Source organism: Mytilus trossulus, chromosome 14 (genome assembly GCF_036588685.1).
Source record: "Mytilus trossulus isolate FHL-02 chromosome 14, PNRI_Mtr1.1.1.hap1, whole genome shotgun sequence".
NCBI classification, from domain to species: domain Eukaryota; kingdom Metazoa; phylum Mollusca; class Bivalvia; order Mytilida; family Mytilidae; genus Mytilus; species Mytilus trossulus.
The window spans coordinates 49,303,431-49,329,210 of NC_086386.1; the positions used below are offsets into that span (position 1 = coordinate 49,303,431).

General features: G+C 32.4%; 2 protein-coding genes across 3 annotated transcripts in view; both read right to left on the reverse strand.

Moving 5' to 3' along the window:
• Positions 1 to 3,871: 3,871 nt before the first annotated feature.
• LOC134697309 (uncharacterized) overlaps positions 3,872 to 25,780 on the reverse strand; it is a 43,620-nt gene continuing 21,711 nt past the window's right edge. For both annotated transcript variants that reach the window (XM_063559501.1, XM_063559500.1), the window contains exons 3-4: positions 7,157 to 7,361; positions 3,872 to 6,051 (exon numbers count right to left, since the gene is read on the reverse strand). In XM_063559501.1, the coding sequence (XP_063415571.1) occupies positions 5,275 to 6,051; positions 7,157 to 7,361 (982 nt within the window). In that variant the 3' untranslated portion in view covers positions 3,872 to 5,274. The remainder of the gene's footprint in view (positions 6,052 to 7,156; positions 7,362 to 25,780) is intronic.
• On the reverse strand, positions 8,203 to 11,155 carry LOC134697310 (uncharacterized). Its single transcript, XM_063559503.1, has 3 exons — positions 9,924 to 11,155; positions 8,975 to 9,207; positions 8,203 to 8,501 (listed from the first exon to the last, which is right to left on the reverse strand). Exons 1-3 carry the CDS (start codon positions 10,865 to 10,867, stop codon positions 8,281 to 8,283), a joined length of 1,398 nt encoding a protein of 465 aa, XP_063415573.1. The 5' UTR covers positions 10,868 to 11,155; the 3' UTR covers positions 8,203 to 8,280.

The window sequence follows — 25,780 nt, forward strand, 5'->3', positions numbered from 1 at the left end:
ATACAAACTCAGTATCAGTATCAGTAGCATCGCAACTTACAGATTTCGTGAACTCTTTGTATCTTTGTAACTCCAATACCACAATCCTCCTTTTGTAATTAAGGCATGGTAAGTTTCTCGAAAATTTTAATGCCCTTCTTAGTTTTTCGCTCATTAGAAAATAGATGACGAAATTGGACATACATCCGACAATGGTTGATATTTTTAGAATCTCTATGGTAATTTTCAACTTTTCCAAAGTAATGTCGAATTTCCCCCATACAATATTCAGTATGTAGTTCATTGGTTCACTGTATGGAGTGATCCCTAAAACAAGATAGGCGAAGTGTGTGTGTATTGCTGGGATTTTACTAATGTCGCACGAGTAAATGGCCATTTCATATGAACGTTTAATATTTTCAAAATCAACTTCACTGATATTGTTACAGAGAAATAGTTCAATTAGTTTTGTCAAACTTTGTTCAGTGTTATTTTTCATAAGTCCAGTCAACTTTTGGATGATAGTTGTAACCATTTGTTCATATTCGGGATCAATCTTACTAGAAAGTTGCTTTGTGTAATCTGCATATGTATTTCCAACCAACGTATGAACTACATAATTGGTCCAAACTTTATAACTGTGAGATGAATCAATATCAGATTGGCAAGACATACTTATATTCAAGTTTAAATCAGAGTTAACTTTTTGTACGAATCTGAACTGTAGCTTGTCTAGACATTTCATAGATTTGTCTCTTATCTCGTACTTCACTTTTTTCCAAACGATGTCTTCCTTATTCATATCAGACTTGTATGTGTTGAATACGGTAATATTGATAAGTAAACGTGGTATCTCGGATAACAAGAAAACAACAACTATACACAAAATCAAGATACTCGATCTCCTTTTGGTTTTACACTTTGAGAGGGAATCCTTTCTTCGAATTCTATTCTGATAGCAAAGTATGAACGCTATATAAAATGACGAAATTGTCATTATGACTACTGCAGAAGTCAGCAAAAAAAGAAACAAGAACGGATGAAACATTAAAACATACTTCTCCAGTAATTTGTTCGGCTTAGAGACAAAACATGTGTCCTTTTCTATGGACCTTAGACGAACAACAAAAATCCGCGGTAAATTAATTATCATCGAAGTAAGAAAGCAAATCCAACAAACAATAATGGATTTTCTATTGGTGGTGGTTATTCTAAATCGGATTGGAAAAGCTACGGCTAAGAATTTCTGTAAACCAAGAGAAGCAGTCAATAACACGGATACAAGATGGAAACTGTCAGCAAGCTGAGTAGCACAATAGTGAATAACACAATAAGGATATTTGATATTAACCAAATCTGTAATATCGCTCACTGTAAAGTTTTTAAGTGCACCAATTTCAAAACCTATAGGTGTTCCTATTTGAATGTTGTCATCTGCGTTGGCTATCCCAATGTCTCTAAACTGATGAGCAAACAAAGGAACAAGCCCGTAAGTACAGAATGCGGTAAGGCTATCCGATATCGCTAAACCTTGCAATAGAATTGTAACAGGTGTTTTGATTCGCTTGTCAAAAAACGCTACAAACACAATTATATTCATCAAGATTGCCATGTAGGAAATAGCTGGACCAGCTACAATATTAATCCAGTAAGGAGTACGTTGGAAAATTATGAAGAACATTTTCCTGACATAATAATATAGATTGTCCGCTACGATGAGCTCTTCGGATCGAACAATATGAAAAAGGCAGCGTGAGCATAATGTCTTGAAGTCATTTGTTTTGACTAACTTCTAAAAAGACTGAACCTGCTGTATCATTTAATTCACCATCAACATACTAGAATCGTCAAGTAAACTTCTGTAGTCCATTGAAATAAATTGTGCGCTGTGGGGATGATTCTATTGAATTTGATTAATCATATTTGTCATAATAAGCTATAATGGTATTTTCAATGATGGTTCATCTGGACTTGCCTCCGGAAAGGACAGTTAAGACAGATGTTTCAGCGAATACACAGGACACTTTCGACATTAATGGACAAAATGACATATTAAAATCATATTAATTGCATTTTGATCAGATATGTCACGTGGAACGATGTTTCGTTTAATACAATTCTAACTAATTTATAAACTTAATATTTGTGATTCCTTCATATTGAATTTTAAACCAAAAAATGAAAAAAGCATATTTTATTTTTTGTAAAATTATGTATTCTGATCACTTCACGAGATCTTCCTTTAGTGTACATTCAAGAATTAATGGCTTTATATATATTCTAATCAATGTTTCCGGAAATTCTTTCATTAGAACTATTAATTGCTGATTGGCTAATTTGTCAGTAAAAAGGATAGACGGAAATACTTCGTCATAGATACAAACAATATATGAATAATAAAGGATTACAAAGAGTACCATTAAGTATAACAATCACTAAAATAAACACATCGGTGTGAACCTAGGCACTATGTTAAAGATTGGACTTACTATGACTAGTGTCACTCGATTTGTGATTAAACGATCATGGTTGTTCATTGGATTGAAAACAAATGTTTAAAATAGAATTAAAAAATATGCTTAAAGCACAATAAAATGGATAAGGTTTCGGGATAAAGTCGATAAATGAAAATAAGCAGTCATTTTTTTACCGGGATGTATATGTGTTAATTATAAAACGAAGAACTGAAATTTCCATTTACCTCAACCGAGAACCAATTCAATACGAACTGTGTACACGACATTGAACGAGGAAACAATAAACAGGAAAAGAAATGAAATTAATGAAAAGAGCGAATTGAAATAAAATCTTCTGTTATTTGGTCTCTGGAGGAGAGTTGTCCCATTGGCAATTATACCACATCTTCTTAATTTGAATCTGTATGTTTCGTCTTTGCAAGCTTAATCTTCAATTTCCAACATGTATCATTATGATTTGTCTGTTTTTTGTCGTTTCTTTATATTGTTGTTTGTTAGTTGATAATGTAGACGTTGGGCATAATTTGACACATAACGTTAACAATACCATGGCATAAAAGAAAACATCATCTAAAAGTATTTTTACAGGAAATGTCATGTTTTTAGGTGTTTTATTTGAAGTAATGCGATAGCTTAGGATATTTGTAGATGTAGATACTTGGTAAAATATACAAAACCATTCAAATCTTCTGTTTGTTTTTTATAACAATTAGAGTTTCTACATATTTTTTTTTATTAATTTAGTTTCATACATAATTACAATTTTCATAAGAAAACAGCTGCAACGCACACATAATTTACTGGAAATTATCACAGATATGCTACATCAAATACATAAAATGCTGGTATGCAGCACACATAAATTACTAGTATCACAGATAGGCTATTTCAGATGCTGGTATGCATCATTCAATATATGATTTGTAGAAAAGTTACTCGACAGATGTGACTAACCGGTATATAATATTCAAATACTATTGACAACATGATACCCTACGGCAGTACACATCAAATACATTGTACTAACTAAAAACAAATCGGGACAGTTACCAACTTTTACAATACTATAAAAGGTAACAAATTATATTGAAAAATAATCATTATTTTGAGAAAAAAAATACAAAATATTCATCGACACTATTAACATTGCCAATACAAATGTCTTACAATTATTGGAATATTTGGCAACGCTATGAAAATATTTGACACAGTATTTTTAAAGCAAATGTACTCTTTTAAACATATGTGTTGTCGAACAGTCTTCGACTATTGTGTTAAATTGACACCCAATTCCCACCCCATTTATTCTTAAAGCAAATGTACTATTTTAATTATATGTGTTGTCGAACAGTCTCCGACTATTGTGTTAAATTGACACCCAATTCCCACCCCACCCCACCCCATCCCAACCACCCCACTCCATTGAGAGCTTTATCTCCTAATTTCAAACTACATCTACCGAATTTTACATTGTACTTAAGATCTAATACGAATATGGTCCCAATACTTGAGCGTTTCAATTCTCATGGGAATAAACCTTTTACATTTTTGCTACATCTATCCTAAGTTATAATATTCATATCTAACGTCAACTGTTTTAGATTAAAATTTCAAACTTTAAATGGAGAAAAAGAAAAGTGACGCGTACTTTGAAACCGGAAAAGGCAACTGTGTAAAAGGAAGTAAACTCTTTTGAGTATAACTTTTCTAATCCATAGGGATGACATTAGATACAGAAAGTATTTTAAGATAGTAAGTAATCATCGAAACCTTGAAAGCGAAAAGTATGCAGCTAATTAAGGTATTGGTATATCTCATAGGTTCTTGTTTCATTATAAAACAATCTCCTCTTGCTCCAATCATTCACAAATGCCTGTTTTCGTAAATACCTTGCCACTACTGATTATTGTACTGTCTGAATCTTCCTTACGAACGTTTTTACCGCGTTTTGGTACTTCATATAATCTTTAAAAAAATAAAGACTTTACTTTTCCGTTAGACCAATATCGTGAAACCATATTTGTAATCCACAAAATAAAAAGTTTCCTTTTCCGGTGCTCTGATGTCTATGTAATATTTTTCTTAAGTATGATTCAACAATTTGTTATTTGAATCTCTGAACTTTTCGGTACGGTAGTTCCAAAATGACTCTGCGTTGAAAAATGCCTCAAAGATTTTACTATATCAAAAGGAAGATTCAAATCGAAAGTAGCAAGTTTCAAATCGAAAGGTGCATGTTTCATGCCCTTTAAACTTTCAAGCACAAAATCTCTGCTATAAACTAGTACAACATTAAAAAAAACCAGGCATGTAACAGAATTTAAATTATTTTTTTGCACTCTACATGAACATTTTTGATGCGAAATAACGAAAAACCAGCGAAAACAAAAACGCTTCATACTGTAGCACTACCATGTACATGTCAAACAGAGTAAAAAAACTGTGTTTACAGATTTAATTAATACTGACATCCATATTAGAATTAAAGAAACAAACATGAATTACTTCCAGAAGTTCTGTTGTCTATAAAATTGTTGTATGAATATTAATGTGTCTTCAATCATTCAATAGCGTTCATGCATGTCGTTCGGGACTTCAGTTTGACACTATTATGAAGTACTATGAACTTAAGTGTATAACACCTTTATAAATCCTTTATCATACACTTTGAATGTATATATGATGCTTGGAAATGCATGTAATATTTCCGAGACCAACGATTTTTTTCGATTATCATATGTATACTGCACGTTTACGAATACATATCCGAGTATTACTAGTTAAACACAGCACTAAGACATTACTAAAAGAAACGTTACTACACATAATTAACAGCTGGTTGTTTGATTTTGATATCTGGACTATATTTGATGAAAGGTTTAATATCGTTCGTTACTGGCCGAGCTCGTCCATAGTTGTGTTTATCATTTGTATTGTCCATATGACGAACTGAATTTCTTAGCTGTTCTAAAGGAGGAAGTTGAGCTGCATATAAATCTGGACTATTTGTCGTTAGCCGATTATTACTTAAGGAATATTGAGTTTGTGTGCGTAGGAGAGGGGAAGTAACCGCTGGGGTTGAATACTTCCCGCCACTAACTTTCAAGGTCGGCCGATGTCCTTGCATTTTAGCAATATATTGTTTATGTGCTACGGATCCTTTGCATATTCTTTCTCTATTATACATCTGATCATGTCTGGTTTTATAATCAACTATATTGTCACTTTTTGGCCTAACAGCTAGACTTCCGGTTGTTTCTGTCGTTTCTATCAATGTGATGTCGTCATCTAAAGAGGTATTGAATCTATTCAGAACAGTTCTTTTGTCTAATAGCGCCATCTGACGGGTCGATGGTCTGTTCTTCGAATTATTACTCTTTCCGGTGTTGCGCGAAATAGATCTGCTATTGCTGCTACTATCCGGAGATCTGTTAGGTTCCGTCATTGGTCTCTTTTGTCCAGGTGTCATCCTATTTATTTGGTCATTTACATGAGACCCACGTGATTTGCCACTCTTTGGCATTAAGACATCATTTGGCATACCAGCAATTGATATAGGTTCAAAGTAAACGTTGCCATTGTATCCTTGCCAGGCCTACAAAATAGAGAAGTGAGATTAAAATTGATTTAAAAAAATATAAGAATTGATCATTCAATTGATAGGTCTAAAATTGTAACGATTTTCTTTTCTGTCTATATTCATTGTTCATGGCAGTTGTTTTCAAGCAGAAAAAAAACTAAATCACATGCGTTTAACCCTGTTGTTCTAGTAGTATTTTGTTATTGTCGGGGTTTTTTTTCGTTTTTTGTTGTCAGTGGTTGTTGTTTTTTTTTTAAATTGGACCAATACGTGACTTTAATGGTATTTCTTTTTATGTGGGCCGTTAGGATTGTGATTGTCTCCAGACAAATCTCAAAGAAACACGTTACTCCAAATTACCATTCCTTATTTTTCTGCATGATTGAACTTTAATTTTATAAAATGCGAAAAAGGCTTTCCTACCAGAAATTGAAATAAAGGAGAGATTAGCCTCCAAGCAAAAGTATATGCACCGAATAGAACACTCAATGTCAACTTTACTTTGCAATACAATAGTTATCAAAAAATTTGCAGATTGCTTTATATACATGCATGTACGTATGACTAGTTGTGCCAGTATGAATAAACAATGGTAAACAAATAACAGTCTTATCAGAAACCATGTTGATAGTTTGCACCAAGAAGTTTAAAGTGCGCATTCATATTCAAAATATCCATTGATCAAATTAATCTTCAATCTTTGTTTTTAACGAGACTAAGTTGAGTAAACAGGAATAAACAAGAAATATTATTACTACTATCTATATATTTTATAAGTTACCAATCATAATTACTTGCTTTTTTAATTTTAATATGTGTTACATGTATGCCATACTAAATATAGCTGATATCAGAAGTCGTTTGCAACTCCAATAAGATGAATTTTGGAAGTAATGATTTTTTAGTATTTTTATATTTTAACCACGTGCTAAACTATAAAACAATCTTTGCTATTCTTAAGTTATATTATGTAATATCATTATTTGAATGAAGTATTAACATTTATTTATAAAGATTGAAACGGTCGTATCACTCTTTATCAATTTCTTAAGGTAGAAAAGTCAAAGTATTATAAAAGTACTTCTATGGATCAACTGATGCATATATACATTTTACTTACCTTTAAAGGAGGCATTGGTCGTGGTTTCTCCTGCTTGATGTAGAAATACTGTGGTACCTGTATTCCGAATGTAGGTTGTTTTACGGTTCCGAATGGAGTTTCCACGGTCTGTGCCCCGAGCACGCTAGTGCATCGAGCCGACAACAGCGCCATTGCTCTTCGGAACATGGCTTCCCTGGATTCTGAGGCTACCCTGGAAGTAGCTCTGAAAATAAAAAAATAAAAAATCAATAATTAAATGATTTATTATATATTAATTTGGGTTGAAGTCGACTTGGCACATTCTCAGGGCACATTGCACGCAGGTAATATGTTTTAGTGACTTCAATTTTGGGTGTTTTCTTTAAATGTACTTTGAAAAGCACGTAAAACCAGTAATATATATGCACATCTGCTTTTTTCTATATTTTTTTTTATTTTCCTTAGAACATTTCAAGGTCTATAGTGTCAGGTTACGAAATCTCAAATATGAAATAATTGTACGTATACATATTTGTAATTGTTTTTGATTAACAAGATTAAAAGAAACAAAAGAAGATTAGTGTTTTAGCCGTATTCATTCAATGTATACGTAGCATTCCCACAGTTATGGTTATTCAGTACAATAGTTTAAAAATACTTTAATGGTAACTTAAATCCAACTTTAATCACGTGTACATCATATGATCGTATCAACTAGAATCATATCTGTATACTGAGATTTTCAGATATTGATGATACACCAACATGCTTTATTATTGTTCTCTGATATTTGTTGTTTTGTCACATTGTATATACTTGTTTGTGTATTGCCATAGTATGTTATTTATGCTTTCGCAAATAAAATATTAAATCATTCATTTATAGTAAATGAGTTTTTATTACTTCAAGTATTCCGAGGTTTCTCTTTTTACGGAATTTTAAGAAACATATTCTATTCAAAGTTATATACCTATATGGAGTTATTTTCTTTCAGAACGATAGGTCATTCTTTTTCAGAATTAACCCGGACGATACCATTTTCAATACAATGTGCTCCAAGGCATAACATAATAACCTGTGGCAGGTCATTATATTATCCTGATTGAAAAACTACTTTAACTGGTTGTTAACAGATTTAATTCATTTTATTTTACATAAATTGATCATAACGAAAAGTTGAGAGAAAAGTTGCATGTCACAGATTTCTTGTCACTTTCATCCGTTGAATATTCAACCGAAGCACTAACTGGTGCACCCGCAGCTGCCGATGGTTTTGCCTTCTTTCTTGCGTCTAACGGTCTTAATCCATATAAAATCTTCGATGCCTCTATTTGTTGATCAGAAGAAGTTCTTTTGTATACTCTAACTGCATTACTACGATGACCTGCAATACAAAGCTTAATTATTTTCGTGTTAAAGTAAGCACTTTTTTTAACTGCATATTCAACATCGATATCACAAAACAAGAAATAAAACCGAATAAAATAATATTCAAAATTTAGAGAAGTAACTCAAGCATGACAAAGCATGACAATGCATGACGGACAAACAGACCATCGGACGAGTAATGGTAAATCTGATTACCCGAAATATCGTGGTCGTGACAGATACAATCCTTTATCTTGATAATAAGTTTGCTGAAGTCTCTGTACTAACATAATTATACATTTGTCTTACAATCATCAGTTTTCTATTAAAGCAATTGAAAATACCTGGGAAAAAGAACAGATATTGGGTAATATCACACAAACAAGGAATATCTTCGTGTTTTGTTTTTTTTCATTTTGTGTTGGATAAATAAGAATATTGAAAAGATAAGACTAAAAATTATAATGTTTCAATCTACTGTTATATTACCTGTTGTTTCGGCAACGCGTTGTTCTTCTATGCCAGCATTATATAGGCGTGTTGCTGCAGATGCTCGGAGGCTATGGTTTGTGCGCTTTCCTGTCAGCCCAATACTTGTGCACAACCGTTTCACAGTGCCTTGTAAAGTGTTGTGTCCAATAGGATTGTTGCCATACCATTGTCCATCTTTGATATGTTTTAAAGGTGTTAGGTAGAAACAATCCTTTCCTCCATTAGCTGGACTGAAATAGAAGTAAACTTTAAACAAAATTTCACTTCAAACCCACATAATTTAATAATGTAATACAAGATGATTTTAATAATAGGTAAATTACAGCTAATTTCTTATTGCTTGTGGAGTTACACCTTGGCTGGTTTACTTAATTTGTAAATGTAAGCTGACGCATTGTATTGTATCTATAAGATTGACATCTGTAATCAATATAGTATTATTAAATAAGCATATATTTAAATTTGATTGAAAGTTATCCCAACTACAATTGTCAATATATGTAACAGGGTAAACAAGCTTACCAAAGTTTTACCCTACATGAATTAGGAAATAAGCTGTAAAAGGAAATTATGTTAGATAAGATCAACAAATATTTCAGATTTGTATCTTATTCATTGAAGGCCGATGAGAATACATATTAAAGAAATCAATATGAAATCTGGTGGATTCGTATTGGAAAATTTATTGAGACCTGTATAAGAAAATCGGTACAGAGACGGCTTTTAAATAAGGGAGTGGGGATACCACTTGCGTTGTCATTTTTTTGTGCCTATGAGTTTGAATCTCCTTCTGGTATCTTCTCCCCTCTTTGTCTTCATTTTAACGTACAAGGAAAACCATTTGTCGGGGTTTTTTTTTTTTGGTAAATGATAAAAAACATTAACGCGTTAAATAACCGCCCCAATTTTTTTTTATAAAGTTATCAATAAATAATAAGCTACTTACCAAAGTGACTTGTACTTTTCGAATACTGTAACAATACATTTATTTCTGTTTTCTGGGTTTTCGAATGCTCGGACACATTTTGGAACAACTTTTCTGTGCTTTAGGCCACCCGCGTTAGCTTTAGAAACATCCTCTTTGTACAACAGATATCTTAATTGAGCATCCTTATCTTGAAATGGGCCAGTTATTTGCGGATTGGAATTAAGTCTGAGCCGTCGGTGTTCAGTGCCTCCCCTTAATGCAAAATGTAAACCACATAGATAAAGCAATGTGTCTAGAAGTTGTTGGGGATTATCCACGCCAAGGATACCTTTATCATATAGTGACGTTTCTTCATCTACCGATATCACATCAGCCTGCTTGCGCGTATTTGCACCGAGACCTTCAGTTGCTCTTTCTTTCATGACAGCATCTAACACTTGTCTAGCCCTAAGAAATTCAGGATTCGTGAAGAAGTTAATACTTGACGACTTTTGATGGCGAATATATCCCTGTATTGAGGAAAACAGGTCATAAACACTATTGGACGGATATGTACCCCCGTCTTTTTTCTTGGCCTCTGCTATAAAATACTGTAATGAAGTGGACAGTTCTGTTTCGTCCATGTGTACCAAATCCTTTTGCAAACAATTCGGTGGAATTCCTAAATTATCTGATATCGGACGTAATCGGCGCTCGGCTTGCCAACTATTGAAAGCATTGTAACCCCATTTATACTTCTTTACTGAATTTTTCGGCACCGATTCCTCTATCTTGTTTTGAAGGGATTTAACTGTCTCTGGTTGACCGTGTCTAAACTTATGACGGGTAATTTCCAAATCATTATCACTTGGTTTTAAATCAAAATAACTTAGAATGTCAGTTTCTTTTTCTTCACTTACTTGAGAATACGAACTTTGCGTAAGAAAAATCGGGTCCCACTCTAACAAATCTATATCATCCATGGTCGTAATGCGGATTTTCTTTTAATATAACTGGACAATGATAACACACTTTTATATCTTAATTAGTGAGTTTTATTTTAGTGAATTATTTTCACCTTATTTGCATATACATTATAATTTAAATGTTAGGCGTGGTTATAACCAAAATAATTTGAGCAGAATAACCCACTTTAATGATCGGTAAGATAGGGTAGAAATTTCTGCAAAATTGTAAAAAACAGAATATTTTTCGACGGTATATAAGTCAGATAATGCATATTTTAAGGTTTTTCTTGTCGTAGAACACACCGAGGGGTGTCAGGATTGCCCAAAGAAAGACCTCCCTTCGGTCGGTCTTTCATTTGATCAATCCTGACACCCCTCGGTGTGTTCTACGACAAGAAAAACCTTAAAATATGCATTATCTATAACTTCTACCACATAACCAACATATAGACATTTCCGTTCAAAACACGTGCACCGTACAAAGTATTGTTTTATTTGACAGGTGTGGTTTATATAATATTTAGGAGTGTTTAAGTAAGATACAGTATAAAATAAGAAAATGGGATAAGATTGCCAAATAAGACAATCATTTGTAAAGACAAATGAACAAAGAATTGACGAATTGCTGGCCACCGTACGGCCTGCAACATAAGAAAAAGTTAGTATATCAAGCATATTTACTTTTTCCACTACATATGATGGCTTCATAAGAGCTGCATATATATTTGCAGCTTCAATGATGAAAATTCTCTAGATTTGGTTTTCTTAACAATGAAGGTCTGTCGATAAACCAATATGAAAATGTGCGCCCACTATAATAAAAAAAAATAAAAAAGTAAACAATTAATTTTTAAACTGATTAACAGGCTTGAACGATGAAGTTCTGTCGGAAGTGATTGTAGTTGCATCAGGTTTCTAAAAAGATCTTTTCAAAGATAAATCCCAGAGGTTTTGACATACCTTTTATCAGAGTTTGCCGAAATAACCGAAAATCCCGAATGAATTTGCATGTTGATGAATCAAACTATAATTCCATGTATTATTGTAATAAATTATCCACAAGCCCTCTACAGAGTTATAAATCAGTCCCTCTACATGTAGTCTTACAGAATAAATGTCAAAACTAATCGACTCATTTGACAATTTATCAAATTATAACTTTGCATACATTATACATAAGTAAACAACTATGAAAAGTTTTAATCAGAATGTCCAGGCCGTTCTCTAGTTAATCTCACTAGTTTTGACAATGTCGAGGAGAACTGTAGTTCCAAAAATATTTCAATCATTAAATATAGATCTTTTTACATGGATTAGTATTTACAAAAGCTTATCAGGTCTATGATGGATAGGTGAAATCTGTCAGATTTGTTGACTCAGATTCTACAAGAATTATTAAACCGGGTCTTCTCAAGATTTGTATGTTGTTGTTTTAATTGATTGTCTGGTTGTCCTGTTAGCAGCTATTTGTTGGTATTTGGATAAAATTTGCTACTATAAGTGACAAAACATAAGTCAGGTAGTGTTATATGGTCAGTGTTTACGTGCCTGGTTTAAAGACCAGGGTTCAGTTGGGGTGGGGTTTTTTTTGGCGGTTTTTTTTTTTTTTTTTTGGGGGGGGGGGTTGATACGTTCAATTTGATTTAATAAACTAACGCAGAGACTTTCTAAAGTTCCTGAATAACGACACGTTTTTTTATCATATCCTATAGAAATAATTTCAATGGAAAGTTCTGTGGAAAGTTACAATAAATAACTAATTCAGATGCTGCAACTTCATTTCATTAATATGAAATCGATCACAACTTTCTAAACAATACAAAAAAATGGTGGGTTTCTGAAGAAAAGCACATGATGGTAAATGAATCAATATACTAAACAAAAAAGGATGTTAAACTTTCAATTTTGCCTAGTTTCAAGAGAGAATTGATGGATTTTTCAACTTAAAAGGATTCATCTCATCTACGCGATAGTATTAAAAGACAAAAGATCTTTTAATATTACGCTTAAGCATTTGTTGGTTCGCAACAGAACCAATGATATAACATATAGTAATAATGTATACAATAAAACAAACGGCTTCCTTGGGGTTTTTTTTCAAATTGTTCGAGATAAAATTGATAATTGAAATTTGGAATCCGTTAAAGAAACAACAAACCGTCCTTAGAACAGAAAGCAGTCTTATATATAAAAAAGAAGATGTGGTATGATTGCCAATGAGACAACTATCCACAAAAGACCAAAATGACACAGACATTAACAACTATAGGTAACCCTACGGCCTTCAACAATGAGCAAAGCCCATACCGCATAGTCAGCTATAAAAGGTTCCAATAAGACAATGTTAAACAATTCAAACGAGAAAACTAATGACCTTATTTATGTAAAACAAATGAACGAAAAACAAATATGTAACACATAAATAAAAGAAAACCACTGAATTGCAGGCTCCTGACTTGGGACAGGCACATAGTGGAACATAAATAACGTGGCGGGGTTAAACATGTTAGCGGGATCTCAACCCGTACACATCCAACATCCAATGGATTTAGTGTAAAGACGTCATAAACAGCCAGAGAAAAACATGACCTTGTGCAATGCCAATCAGCCCATCAATGGATTGTCAACACAGCGACAAAATACCGCACCGTGCTTAAGCTGGCCCCTAACAAAAATTGTAATAGTTCAGTGATAATTGCCGCCATACTTAACTCCAAAACATAGAAATGAGATAAAATTAAAGATTATACAAGACTAACAAAGGCCAGAGATGAATATGTTCTAAAAGGAGGATGTAAGTGCTTGTTTGATTTTCATTTATCGTATGATATTATATACTTGGAATAAATATTGCAAGGACAACATTTTTTTATTATTTCAGTTTGACGCTTATTACCCATAAAATTGTATTTTAAAAATGCGCGTACAGTAGATAGAAACAAATCTCAAAGACTAGTCCAGTCCCCTCCTTTGGCCGGGTTCCTTGCATATGTTAAATATAAACAAATTAGATAAATGAACTCATCATAGATACCAGGACTAAATTTTGTATATACGCCAGACGCGCGTTTCGTCTACAAAAGACTCATCAGTGACGCTCGAATCCAAAGGACGTTTGACAAGTCTGCTCCATTTAAAAGCGTCAAGAAAACTTAAAAAAAGATATCAGGAAATGTCAAACATTTTGGAGATAACAACAAGTGACACAAACCAACACTAAAAAACAATAGTCGAATATAAAAAGACAAACATGCACAGGAAACATATGGTTTATTTAAACTAACTTGGAAATGGTACATTGTAACATTTGATCCGAAATATATCTATTGATACCCTGCAGTAAGTTTTAACCTTTCAATCGTGACATGGACAATGGCATAATATTGGTGTCAAATTATTAGTTGGTGTCAAATTATTTTAAAGTGTTAACTAAAGATTTGTAACATTTTTCAAAGATTATATTCTCAAAATGAATGAATACCTCTTAAAAAATAGATACAATTCTATAATATCCTCAAGCTCTTTCAAGTAAAGCAACAAGTTAGAAATAACACTCAGTGTTTTTTAAATCAATTGAATTTTACCGGCATATATATAAAGATAATTGGTAGTCATTTGCCTTGTAGTACAGAATAAAAGCCAACTGGTTATAATCATAGACTTGGACATATTTATTCCACGGTACGGGTAAATGTTATTCGTAACTTAATTATCATACATGTAACCATGAAAGATAGATAGGTACAGATATGGTTCAAAATACATATAGGAATATTCATATATTTATCATAATGATCCATAATGTATCACTGATTCTGTCACATGGTAGCAAGAAAAGACCCGGATAATGACTTCCATGACATTTTGGTCACTGCAACCCGCATATACTTTTTAATTTGACCTTAAACATACCGATTTAATTAAGTAAAATAACTTACCCGGTAAAGAGGCCCGGTAGATGTGTTTCCGAAGAATACGGTGTAAAAACTGGTACCCCAACATCCCTATCTAACATAGTATTCGTCAAATATTGCTTAATGTTTTTCTTGCGTGGCATTTTACCTAACAGACGTACAACTTCAAACTAATCACGTTAATAAAAGTTTAATCATAATCCCCCAATATATTTGCACTTTCAACGAGTACTTCTCTTTCAAATATTTGAAAACTCTTGTTTCAATAATATTGAATCATGCCGTTCGCCCGTAACTCTGAAGGGTGCTGTGTCAACAGTATTATCAAAAGATATCTACATTGTTCGGAACATCATTACACAAAATAAAATATGTGACAATCCGAATCTTTCGTCTTGTAGAACTATATTTTAAAGTTCGCAGGGGATTTATGAATGTTGGCAGTTAAATAAACGAATAAACATGCTTTTAAACTTTCCAATAAAATATATATATTTAACCATTCAACCGTTACATTAAAAACCTGTATTAATTTTACTGCAACGCATAGAATATGGCAACATTAGATATTTTATATAAAGTCACTGTGATCAATATCCCTCAGATACCCCTATTGAGAGCTTAATAATAGATTAAAGCTGAAAATGGAATAAATATATTTCACAATAACTCATAAAAAGGACTTTAGTTCTTGTCCAAAAATAACGGGCTAAGTAAAATAATTAATCGCGTAGGTATTAGATAGGTTGGAGTATAAAAAGCAAAGAATACTACCTTCAAGGGGTATATTGTTTAAATCTGATTCTCCGATTTAAATAAATCTCCAATACAACAGTAGAGAGTGGGTTTTTCTTTTGTAGTATTTGTTTGAACAAATTTATTTTATTTATTTAAGATTGGTAGTTTTAAGTTGTATTATTTTCAAACAACGTAAGTATGTCCGGGTGTTTTAAAACAATATTTTGGAAGAAAACAAATAGCATTCTATTGTTTTTCAAAGAAAAATATAGCTGTCGCAAACTGCACGTCCTTTGTGTTTGTTTGTTTGCTTGTTCGTTATTTATTTATAGAACCACTCTATAGTATGTCGACATAAACGCGAAACAATAAGGTTAAATACAATATGCAACATGAACAAAACAGTATGATTTTTTTATGTCTTAATTAGGCAATGAAATACAATACAAAAACGACTATAAAACAAAACACATAGTTGTCTAAACTAAGTAATCCTACGTCTTTTGTCCAGCGTCTAGTCCTCTTTCTAGGGGGCAGTCGAAATTTTCCTTCCTTCCTCCCGTTACACATAATTGTTAAATAAATGGTTAAATTGTCCTCGTCCTGAATATGCATGAAGTATTTGCCACTGGACGACAAACAAGTAACTTGTCAAAAACAAGTTTTTTTTTAGACATTCCTATCTTTTTGTTCAAAGAACAAAACTGAACACATCGCATTTATCAGAATGTGCAATTAAATGCATGGTAGATTGGATCAGTTATTAATATACATATCGTAAGATATTGAAATAATCAATAAAACGATAAATGCTCTTTTAAGAGTATATTGCAACTTATGACTTTAAATTTGTGTTCACATTATAATGGTATATGTCAAGTAATATAAATTAAACGTGTCTATAATAATTACAGTGGGCACGGCAAGTACATCTGTACGTGCAGAATAACCTTCATCAAGCGCGCCTTATAATGATGTATTTCGAATCCATGTATAAGCTATATTTTAAGCAAGGACGAAATGTAAAACGTAAAGGGGCAACATCTATTATACTTTATATGTTTGATAAGTACTCGTGTAACCGTGATAGTTTACCTGATATTCAAACAAATATCTTTAATTCAAAATAAATGGAGCTTTTGAGTAGTCTAATTTGTATACCTATACCACACATAGAATTAAGTATATTATCCGATTTCGTACAGGTATTTTAAAGGCTTCATTAATTTTCAATTAAAAACATAGAAAGAAATTTTAAAGTGAAATTTTGTTTGAACATTCTCAATATTTATAGGGTCTTTAAAGTGCATCCGTGTAGATGATTTATGTTCATTCACGGTTTTAATTCAGTGTTTTAACCATTAGATTTTGTTATGGGCATATTTGTTGATATCAAAAATTCTCCTTTTAGTTACCAGTACATACGACCGCGCTGTCCTGCAGCGCCACGAAAAAACTACATGCAACGTTTATAATGAATTTAAGTTATATACTGTATGAATTTATAAAATGTATATAAGAGCGTTTGGTAACGATTAAATACGTTCATGTGTGCCAAACACCAAAATTTATCCCCCTAAATAAATAAATTAAAAAAAAAAAAAAATACGTACATACATACAGGTATGTGGTTTTACTTTAGTACTTTTTGGTGTTTTTTATAGCTTTCTGTTCGGTGTGAGCCAAGGCTTCGTGTTGAAGACCGTTCTTTGACCTATAATGGTTTACTTTTATAAATTGTGACTTTGGTGGAGAGATATCTCATCGGCACTCACACCACATCTTCTAATATCTGTGTACATTTATGAAGTGTATGAGTCACGTTATGATTAGAAGAAGTTCATAGACAAAATCAAAGACAATGCTTCTTCATAAACAGAGCAGTTCAAGATTTTCTACGAAGAGGCAGTTGTGTAGATAATGATTCGGTAGTAAATAAACCCATCATAGATACCAGGATTGAAATTTTATATTTACGCCAGAGGCGCGTTTCGTCTACAAAAGACTCATTAGTGACTCTCGAATAAAAAAATGTTAAAAAGGCCAAATAAAGTACGAAGTTGAGTTTATTGTTACATATATTTTCAACTCTGTTCAGCTCAACAAATCAAAAGGAGAATTGAAAAAATATGTTCAGCTCTGTTCTACTGCGTTATCATGGTATCGAACAGAACAGCAAAGTTGATAATAAATGCAAATCATATCCACACACATTGAGTCAGTATAGATAGAAGGCACCGTTCATAAGTTATGTTCCATTTAGACCAAAAAAAGTTGCGTGTGGCCATTTTGCTTTTACGGAAGCACAAGAGAGTAAGGTAATAATAAATTGTTAAACATTCGGGGTTAAAGATGACAGACTTAAAGAGATGTTCGTCGTCTATCCAAGGAATGTAAACTTCGGGGAGGTAAGACAGTGCTATAATGAGGAGCTCAAGAGTATTATAGTTTAATATAATAGCTAATCTTTTACACATGTGGAAGATTTTTTAATCTATAAAACCATTTTCAATCATTTGTATAAATATGATTTTTTTTTAAATGATATACAATTATTTAATTTCAAAATCTTTAAATAGAATCAACAGAATTTGATATCTAGTGTATATATAAGACGTAATTATCAAAATTATTGCAAAATAAGGGCTATCATTTGTGTATAAACCTTGGGAGTTAAAAGATAAAATTTCCTAGACTTTCTTTTTCCCATTTATAGGACATGTATCAAAACTACATTTACCACCTCCGGGTGCGGGATTTTCTCACTGCAAAATAAATTATCTGATATCGGACGTAATCGGCGCTCGGCTTGCCAACTATTGAAAGCATTGTAACCCCATTTATACTTCTTTACTGAATTTTTCGGCACCGATTCCTCTATCTTGTTTTGAAGGGATTTAACTGTCTCTGGTTGACCGTGTCTAAACTTATGACGGGTAATTTCCAAATCATTATCACTTGGTTTTAAATCAAAATAACTTAGAATGTCAGTTTCTTTTTCTTCACTTACTTGAGAATACGAACTTTGCGTAAGAAAAATCGGGTCCCACTCTAACAAATCTATATCATCCATGGTCGTAATGCGGATTTTCTTTTAATATAACTGGACAATGATAACACACTTTTATATCTTAATTAGTGAGTTTTATTTTAGTGAATTATTTTCACCTTATTTGCATATACATTATAATTTAAATGTTAGGCGTGGTTATAACCAAAATAATTTGAGCAGAATAACCCACTTTAATGATCGGTAAGATAGGGTAGAAATTTCTGCAAAATTGTAAAAAACAGAATATTTTTCGACGGTATATAAGTCAGATAATGCATATTTTAAGGTTTTTCTTGTCGTAGAACACACCGAGGGGTGTCAGGATTGCCCAAAGAAAGACCTCCCTTCGGTCGGTCTTTCATTTGATCAATCCTGACACCCCTCGGTGTGTTCTACGACAAGAAAAACCTTAAAATATGCATTATCTATAACTTCTACCACATAACCAACATATAGACATTTCCGTTCAAAACACGTGCACCGTACAAAGTATTGTTTTATTTGACAGGTGTGGTTTATATAATATTTAGGAGTGTTTAAGTAAGATACAGTATAAAATAAGAAAATGGGATAAGATTGCCAAATAAGACAATCATTTGTAAAGACAAATGAACAAAGAATTGACGAATTGCTGGCCACCGTACGGCCTGCAACATAAGAAAAAGTTAGTATATCAAGCATATTTACTTTTTCCACTACATATGATGGCTTCATAAGAGCTGCATATATATTTGCAGCTTCAATGATGAAAATTCTCTAGATTTGGTTTTCTTAACAATGAAGGTCTGTCGATAAACCAATATGAAAATGTGCGCCCACTATAATAAAAAAAAATAAAAAAGTAAACAATTAATTTTTAAACTGATTAACAGGCTTGAACGATGAAGTTCTGTCGGAAGTGATTGTAGTTGCATCAGGTTTCTAAAAAGATCTTTTCAAAGATAAATCCCAGAGGTTTTGACATACCTTTTATCAGAGTTTGCCGAAATAACCGAAAATCCCGAATGAATTTGCATGTTGATGAATCAAACTATAATTCCATGTATTATTGTAATAAATTATCCACAAGCCCTCTACAGAGTTATAAATCAGTCCCTCTACATGTAGTCTTACAGAATAAATGTCAAAACTAATCGACTCATTTGACAATTTATCAAATTATAACTTTGCATACATTATACATAAGTAAACAACTATGAAAAGTTTTAATCAGAATGTCCAGGCCGTTCTCTAGTTAATCTCACTAGTTTTGACAATGTCGAGGAGAACTGTAGTTCCAAAAATATTTCAATCATTAAATATAGATCTTTTTACATGGATTAGTATTTACAAAAGCTTATCAGGTCTATGATGGATAGGTGAAATCTGTCAGATTTGTTGACTCAGATTCTACAAGAATTATTAAACCGGGTCTTCTCAAGATTTGTATGTTGTTGTTTTAATTGATTGTCTGGTTGTCCTGTTAGCAGCTATTTGTTGGTATTTGGATAAAATTTGCTACTATAAGTGACAAAACATAAGTCAGGTAGTGTTATATGGTCAGTGTTTACGTGCCTGGTTTAAAGACCAGGGTTCAGTTGGGGTGGGGTTTTTTTTGGCGGTTTTTTTTTTTTTTTTTTGGGGGGGGGGGTTGATACGTTCAATTTGATTTAATAAACTAACGCAGAGACTTTCTAAAGTTCCTGAATAACGACACGTTTTTTTATCATATCCTATAGAAATAATTTCAATGGAAAGTTCTGTGGAAAGTTACAATAAATAACTAATTCAGATGCTGCAACTTCATTTCATTAATATGAAATCGATCACAACTTTCTAAACAATACAAAAAAATGGTGGGTTTCTGAAGAAAAGCACATGATGGTAAATGAATCAATATACTAAACAAAAAAGGATGTTAAACTTTCAATTTTGCCTAGTTTCAAGAGAGAATTGATGGATTTTTCAACTTAAAAGGATTCATCTCATCTACGCGATAGTATTAAAAGACAAAAGATCTTTTAATATTACGCTTAAGCATTTGTTGGTTCGCAACAGAACCAATGATATAACATATAGTAATAATGTATACAATAAAACAAACGGCTTCCTTGGGGTTTTTTTTCAAATTGTTCGAGATAAAATTGATAATTGAAATTTGGAATCCGTTAAAGAAACAACAAACCGTCCTTAGAACAGAAAGCAGTCTTATATATAAAAAAGAAGATGTGGTATGATTGCCAATGAGACAACTATCCACAAAAGACCAAAATGACACAGACATTAACAACTATAGGTAACCCTACGGCCTTCAACAATGAGCAAAGCCCATACCGCATAGTCAGCTATAAAAGGTTCCAATAAGACAATGTTAAACAATTCAAACGAGAAAACTAATGACCTTATTTATGTAAAACAAATGAACGAAAAACAAATATGTAACACATAAATAAAAGAAAACCACTGAATTGCAGGCTCCTGACTTGGGACAGGCACATAGTGGAACATAAATAACGTGGCGGGGTTAAACATGTTAGCGGGATCTCAACCCGTACACATCCAACATCCAATGGATTTAGTGTAAAGACGTCATAAACAGCCAGAGAAAAACATGACCTTGTGCAATGCCAATCAGCCCATCAATGGATTGTCAACACAGCGACAAAATACCGCACCGTGCTTAAGCTGGCCCCTAACAAAAATTGTAATAGTTCAGTGATAATTGCCGCCATACTTAACTCCAAAACATAGAAATGAGATAAAATTAAAGATTATACAAGACTAACAAAGGCCAGAGATGAATATGTTCTAAAAGGAGGATGTAAGTGCTTGTTTGATTTTCATTTATCGTATGATATTATATACTTGGAATAAATATTGCAAGGACAACATTTTTTTATTATTTCAGTTTGACGCTTATTACCCATAAAATTGTATTTTAAAAATGCGCGTACAGTAGATAGAAACAAATCTCAAAGACTAGTCCAGTCCCCTCCTTTGGCCGGGTTCCTTGCATATGTTAAATATAAACAAATTAGATAAATGAACTCATCATAGATACCAGGACTAAATTTTGTATATACGCCAGACGCGCGTTTCGTCTACAAAAGACTCATCAGTGACGCTCGAATCCAAAGGACGTTTGACAAGTCTGCTCCATTTAAAAGCGTCAAGAAAACTTAAAAAAAGATATCAGGAAATGTCAAACATTTTGGAGATAACAACAAGTGACACAAACCAACACTAAAAAACAATAGTCGAATATAAAAAGACAAACATGCACAGGAAACATATGGTTTATTTAAACTAACTTGGAAATGGTACATTGTAACATTTGATCCGAAATATATCTATTGATACCCTGCAGTAAGTTTTAACCTTTCAATCGTGACATGGACAATGGCATAATATTGGTGTCAAATTATTAGTTGGTGTCAAATTATTTTAAAGTGTTAACTAAAGATTTGTAACATTTTTCAAAGATTATATTCTCAAAATGAATGAATACCTCTTAAAAAATAGATACAATTCTATAATATCCTCAAGCTCTTTCAAGTAAAGCAACAAGTTAGAAATAACACTCAGTGTTTTTTAAATCAATTGAATTTTACCGGCATATATATAAAGATAATTGGTAGTCATTTGCCTTGTAGTACAGAATAAAAGCCAACTGGTTATAATCATAGACTTGGACATATTTATTCCACGGTACGGGTAAATGTTATTCGTAACTTAATTATCATACATGTAACCATGAAAGATAGATAGGTACAGATATGGTTCAAAATACATATAGGAATATTCATATATTTATCATAATGATCCATAATGTATCACTGATTCTGTCACATGGTAGCAAGAAAAGACCCGGATAATGACTTCCATGACATTTTGGTCACTGCAACCCGCATATACTTTTTAATTTGACCTTAAACATACCGATTTAATTAAGTAAAATAACTTACCCGGTAAAGAGGCCCGGTAGATGTGTTTCCGAAGAATACGGTGTAAAAACTGGTACCCCAACATCCCTATCTAACATAGTATTCGTCAAATATTGCTTAATGTTTTTCTTGCGTGGCATTTTACCTAACAGACGTACAACTTCAAACTAATCACGTTAATAAAAGTTTAATCATAATCCCCCAATATATTTGCACTTTCAACGAGTACTTCTCTTTCAAATATTTGAAAACTCTTGTTTCAATAATATTGAATCATGCCGTTCGCCCGTAACTCTGAAGGGTGCTGTGTCAACAGTATTATCAAAAGATATCTACATTGTTCGGAACATCATTACACAAAATAAAATATGTGACAATCCGAATCTTTCGTCTTGTAGAACTATATTTTAAAGTTCGCAGGGGATTTATGAATGTTGGCAGTTAAATAAACGAATAAACATGCTTTTAAACTTTCCAATAAAATATATATATTTAACCATTCAACCGTTACATTAAAAACCTGTATTAATTTTACTGCAACGCATAGAATATGGCAACATTAGATATTTTATATAAAGTCACTGTGATCAATATCCCTCAGATACCCCTATTGAGAGCTTAATAATAGATTAAAGCTGAAAATGGAATAAATATATTTCACAATAACTCATAAAAAGGACTTTAGTTCTTGTCCAAAAATAACGGGCTAAGTAAAATAATTAATCGCGTAGGTATTAGATAGGTTGGAGTATAAAAAGCAAAGAATACTACCTTCAAGGGGTATATTGTTTAAATCTGATTCTCCGATTTAAATAAATCTCCAATACAACAGTAGAGAGTGGGTTTTTCTTTTGTAGTATTTGTTTGAACAAATTTATTTTATTTATTTAAGATTGGTAGTTTTAAGTTGTATTATTTTCAAACAACGTAAGTATGTCCGGGTGTTTTAAAACAATATTTTGGAAGAAAACAAATAGCATTCTATTGTTTTTCAAAGAAAAATATAGCTGTCGCAAACTGCACGTCCTTTGTGTTTGTTTGTTTGCTTGTTCGTTATTTATTTATAGAACCACTCTATAGTATGTCGACATAAACGCGAAACAATAAGGTTAAATACAATATGCAACATGAACAAAACAGTATGATTTTTTTATGTCTTAATTAGGCAATGAAATACAATACAAAAACGACTATAAAACAAAACACATAGTTGTCTAAACTAAGTAATCCTACGTCTTTTGTCCAGCGTCTAGTCCTCTTTCTAGGGGGCAGTCGAAATTTTCCTTCCTTCCTCCCGTTACACATAATTGTTAAATAAATGGTTAAATTGTCCTCGTCCTGAATATGCATGAAGTATTTGCCACTGGACGACAAACAAGTAACTTGTCAAAAACAAGTTTTTTTTTAGACATTCCTATCTTTTTGTTCAAAGAACAAAACTGAACACATCGCATTTATCAGAATGTGCAATTAAATGCATGGTAGATTGGATCAGTTATTAATATACATATCGTAAGATATTGAAATAATCAATAAAACGATAAATGCTCTTTTAAGAGTATATTGCAACTTATGACTTTAAATTTGTGTTCACATTATAATGGTATATGTCAAGTAATATAAATTAAACGTGTCTATAATAATTACAGTGGGCACGGCAAGTACATCTGTACGTGCAGAATAACCTTCATCAAGCGCGCCTTATAATGATGTATTTCGAATCCATGTATAAGCTATATTTTAAGCAAGGACGAAATGTAAAACGTAAAGGGGCAACATCTATTATACTTTATATGTTTGATAAGTACTCGTGTAACCGTGATAGTTTACCTGATATTCAAACAAATATCTTTAATTCAAAATAAATGGAGCTTTTGAGTAGTCTAATTTGTATACCTATACCACACATAGAATTAAGTATATTATCCGATTTCGTACAGGTATTTTAAAGGCTTCATTAATTTTCAATTAAAAACATAGAAAGAAATTTTAAAGTGAAATTTTGTTTGAACATTCTCAATATTTATAGGGTCTTTAAAGTGCATCCGTGTAGATGATTTATGTTCATTCACGGTTTTAATTCAGTGTTTTAACCATTAGATTTTGTTATGGGCATATTTGTTGATATCAAAAATTCTCCTTTTAGTTACCAGTACATACGACCGCGCTGTCCTGCAGCGCCACGAAAAAACTACATGCAACGTTTATAATGAATTTAAGTTATATACTGTATGAATTTATAAAATGTATATAAGAGCGTTTGGTAACGATTAAATACGTTCATGTGTGCCAAACACCAAAATTTATCCCCCTAAATAAATAAATTAAAAAAAAAAAAAAATACGTACATACATACAGGTATGTGGTTTTACTTTAGTACTTTTTGGTGTTTTTTATAGCTTTCTGTTCGGTGTGAGCCAAGGCTTCGTGTTGAAGACCGTTCTTTGACCTATAATGGTTTACTTTTATAAATTGTGACTTTGGTGGAGAGATATCTCATCGGCACTCACACCACATCTTCTAATATCTGTGTACATTTATGAAGTGTATGAGTCACGTTATGATTAGAAGAAGTTCATAGACAAAATCAAAGACAATGCTTCTTCATAAACAGAGCAGTTCAAGATTTTCTACGAAGAGGCAGTTGTGTAGATAATGATTCGGTAGTAAATAAACCCATCATAGATACCAGGATTGAAATTTTATATTTACGCCAGAGGCGCGTTTCGTCTACAAAAGACTCATTAGTGACTCTCGAATAAAAAAATGTTAAAAAGGCCAAATAAAGTACGAAGTTGAGTTTATTGTTACATATATTTTCAACTCTGTTCAGCTCAACAAATCAAAAGGAGAATTGAAAAAATATGTTCAGCTCTGTTCTACTGCGTTATCATGGTATCGAACAGAACAGCAAAGTTGATAATAAATGCAAATCATATCCACACACATTGAGTCAGTATAGATAGAAGGCACCGTTCATAAGTTATGTTCCATTTAGACCAAAAAAAGTTGCGTGTGGCCATTTTGCTTTTACGGAAGCACAAGAGAGTAAGGTAATAATAAATTGTTAAACATTCGGGGTTAAAGATGACAGACTTAAAGAGATGTTCGTCGTCTATCCAAGGAATGTAAACTTCGGGGAGGTAAGACAGTGCTATAATGAGGAGCTCAAGAGTATTATAGTTTAATATAATAGCTAATCTTTTACACATGTGGAAGATTTTTTAATCTATAAAACCATTTTCAATCATTTGTATAAATATGATTTTTTTTTAAATGATATACAATTATTTAATTTCAA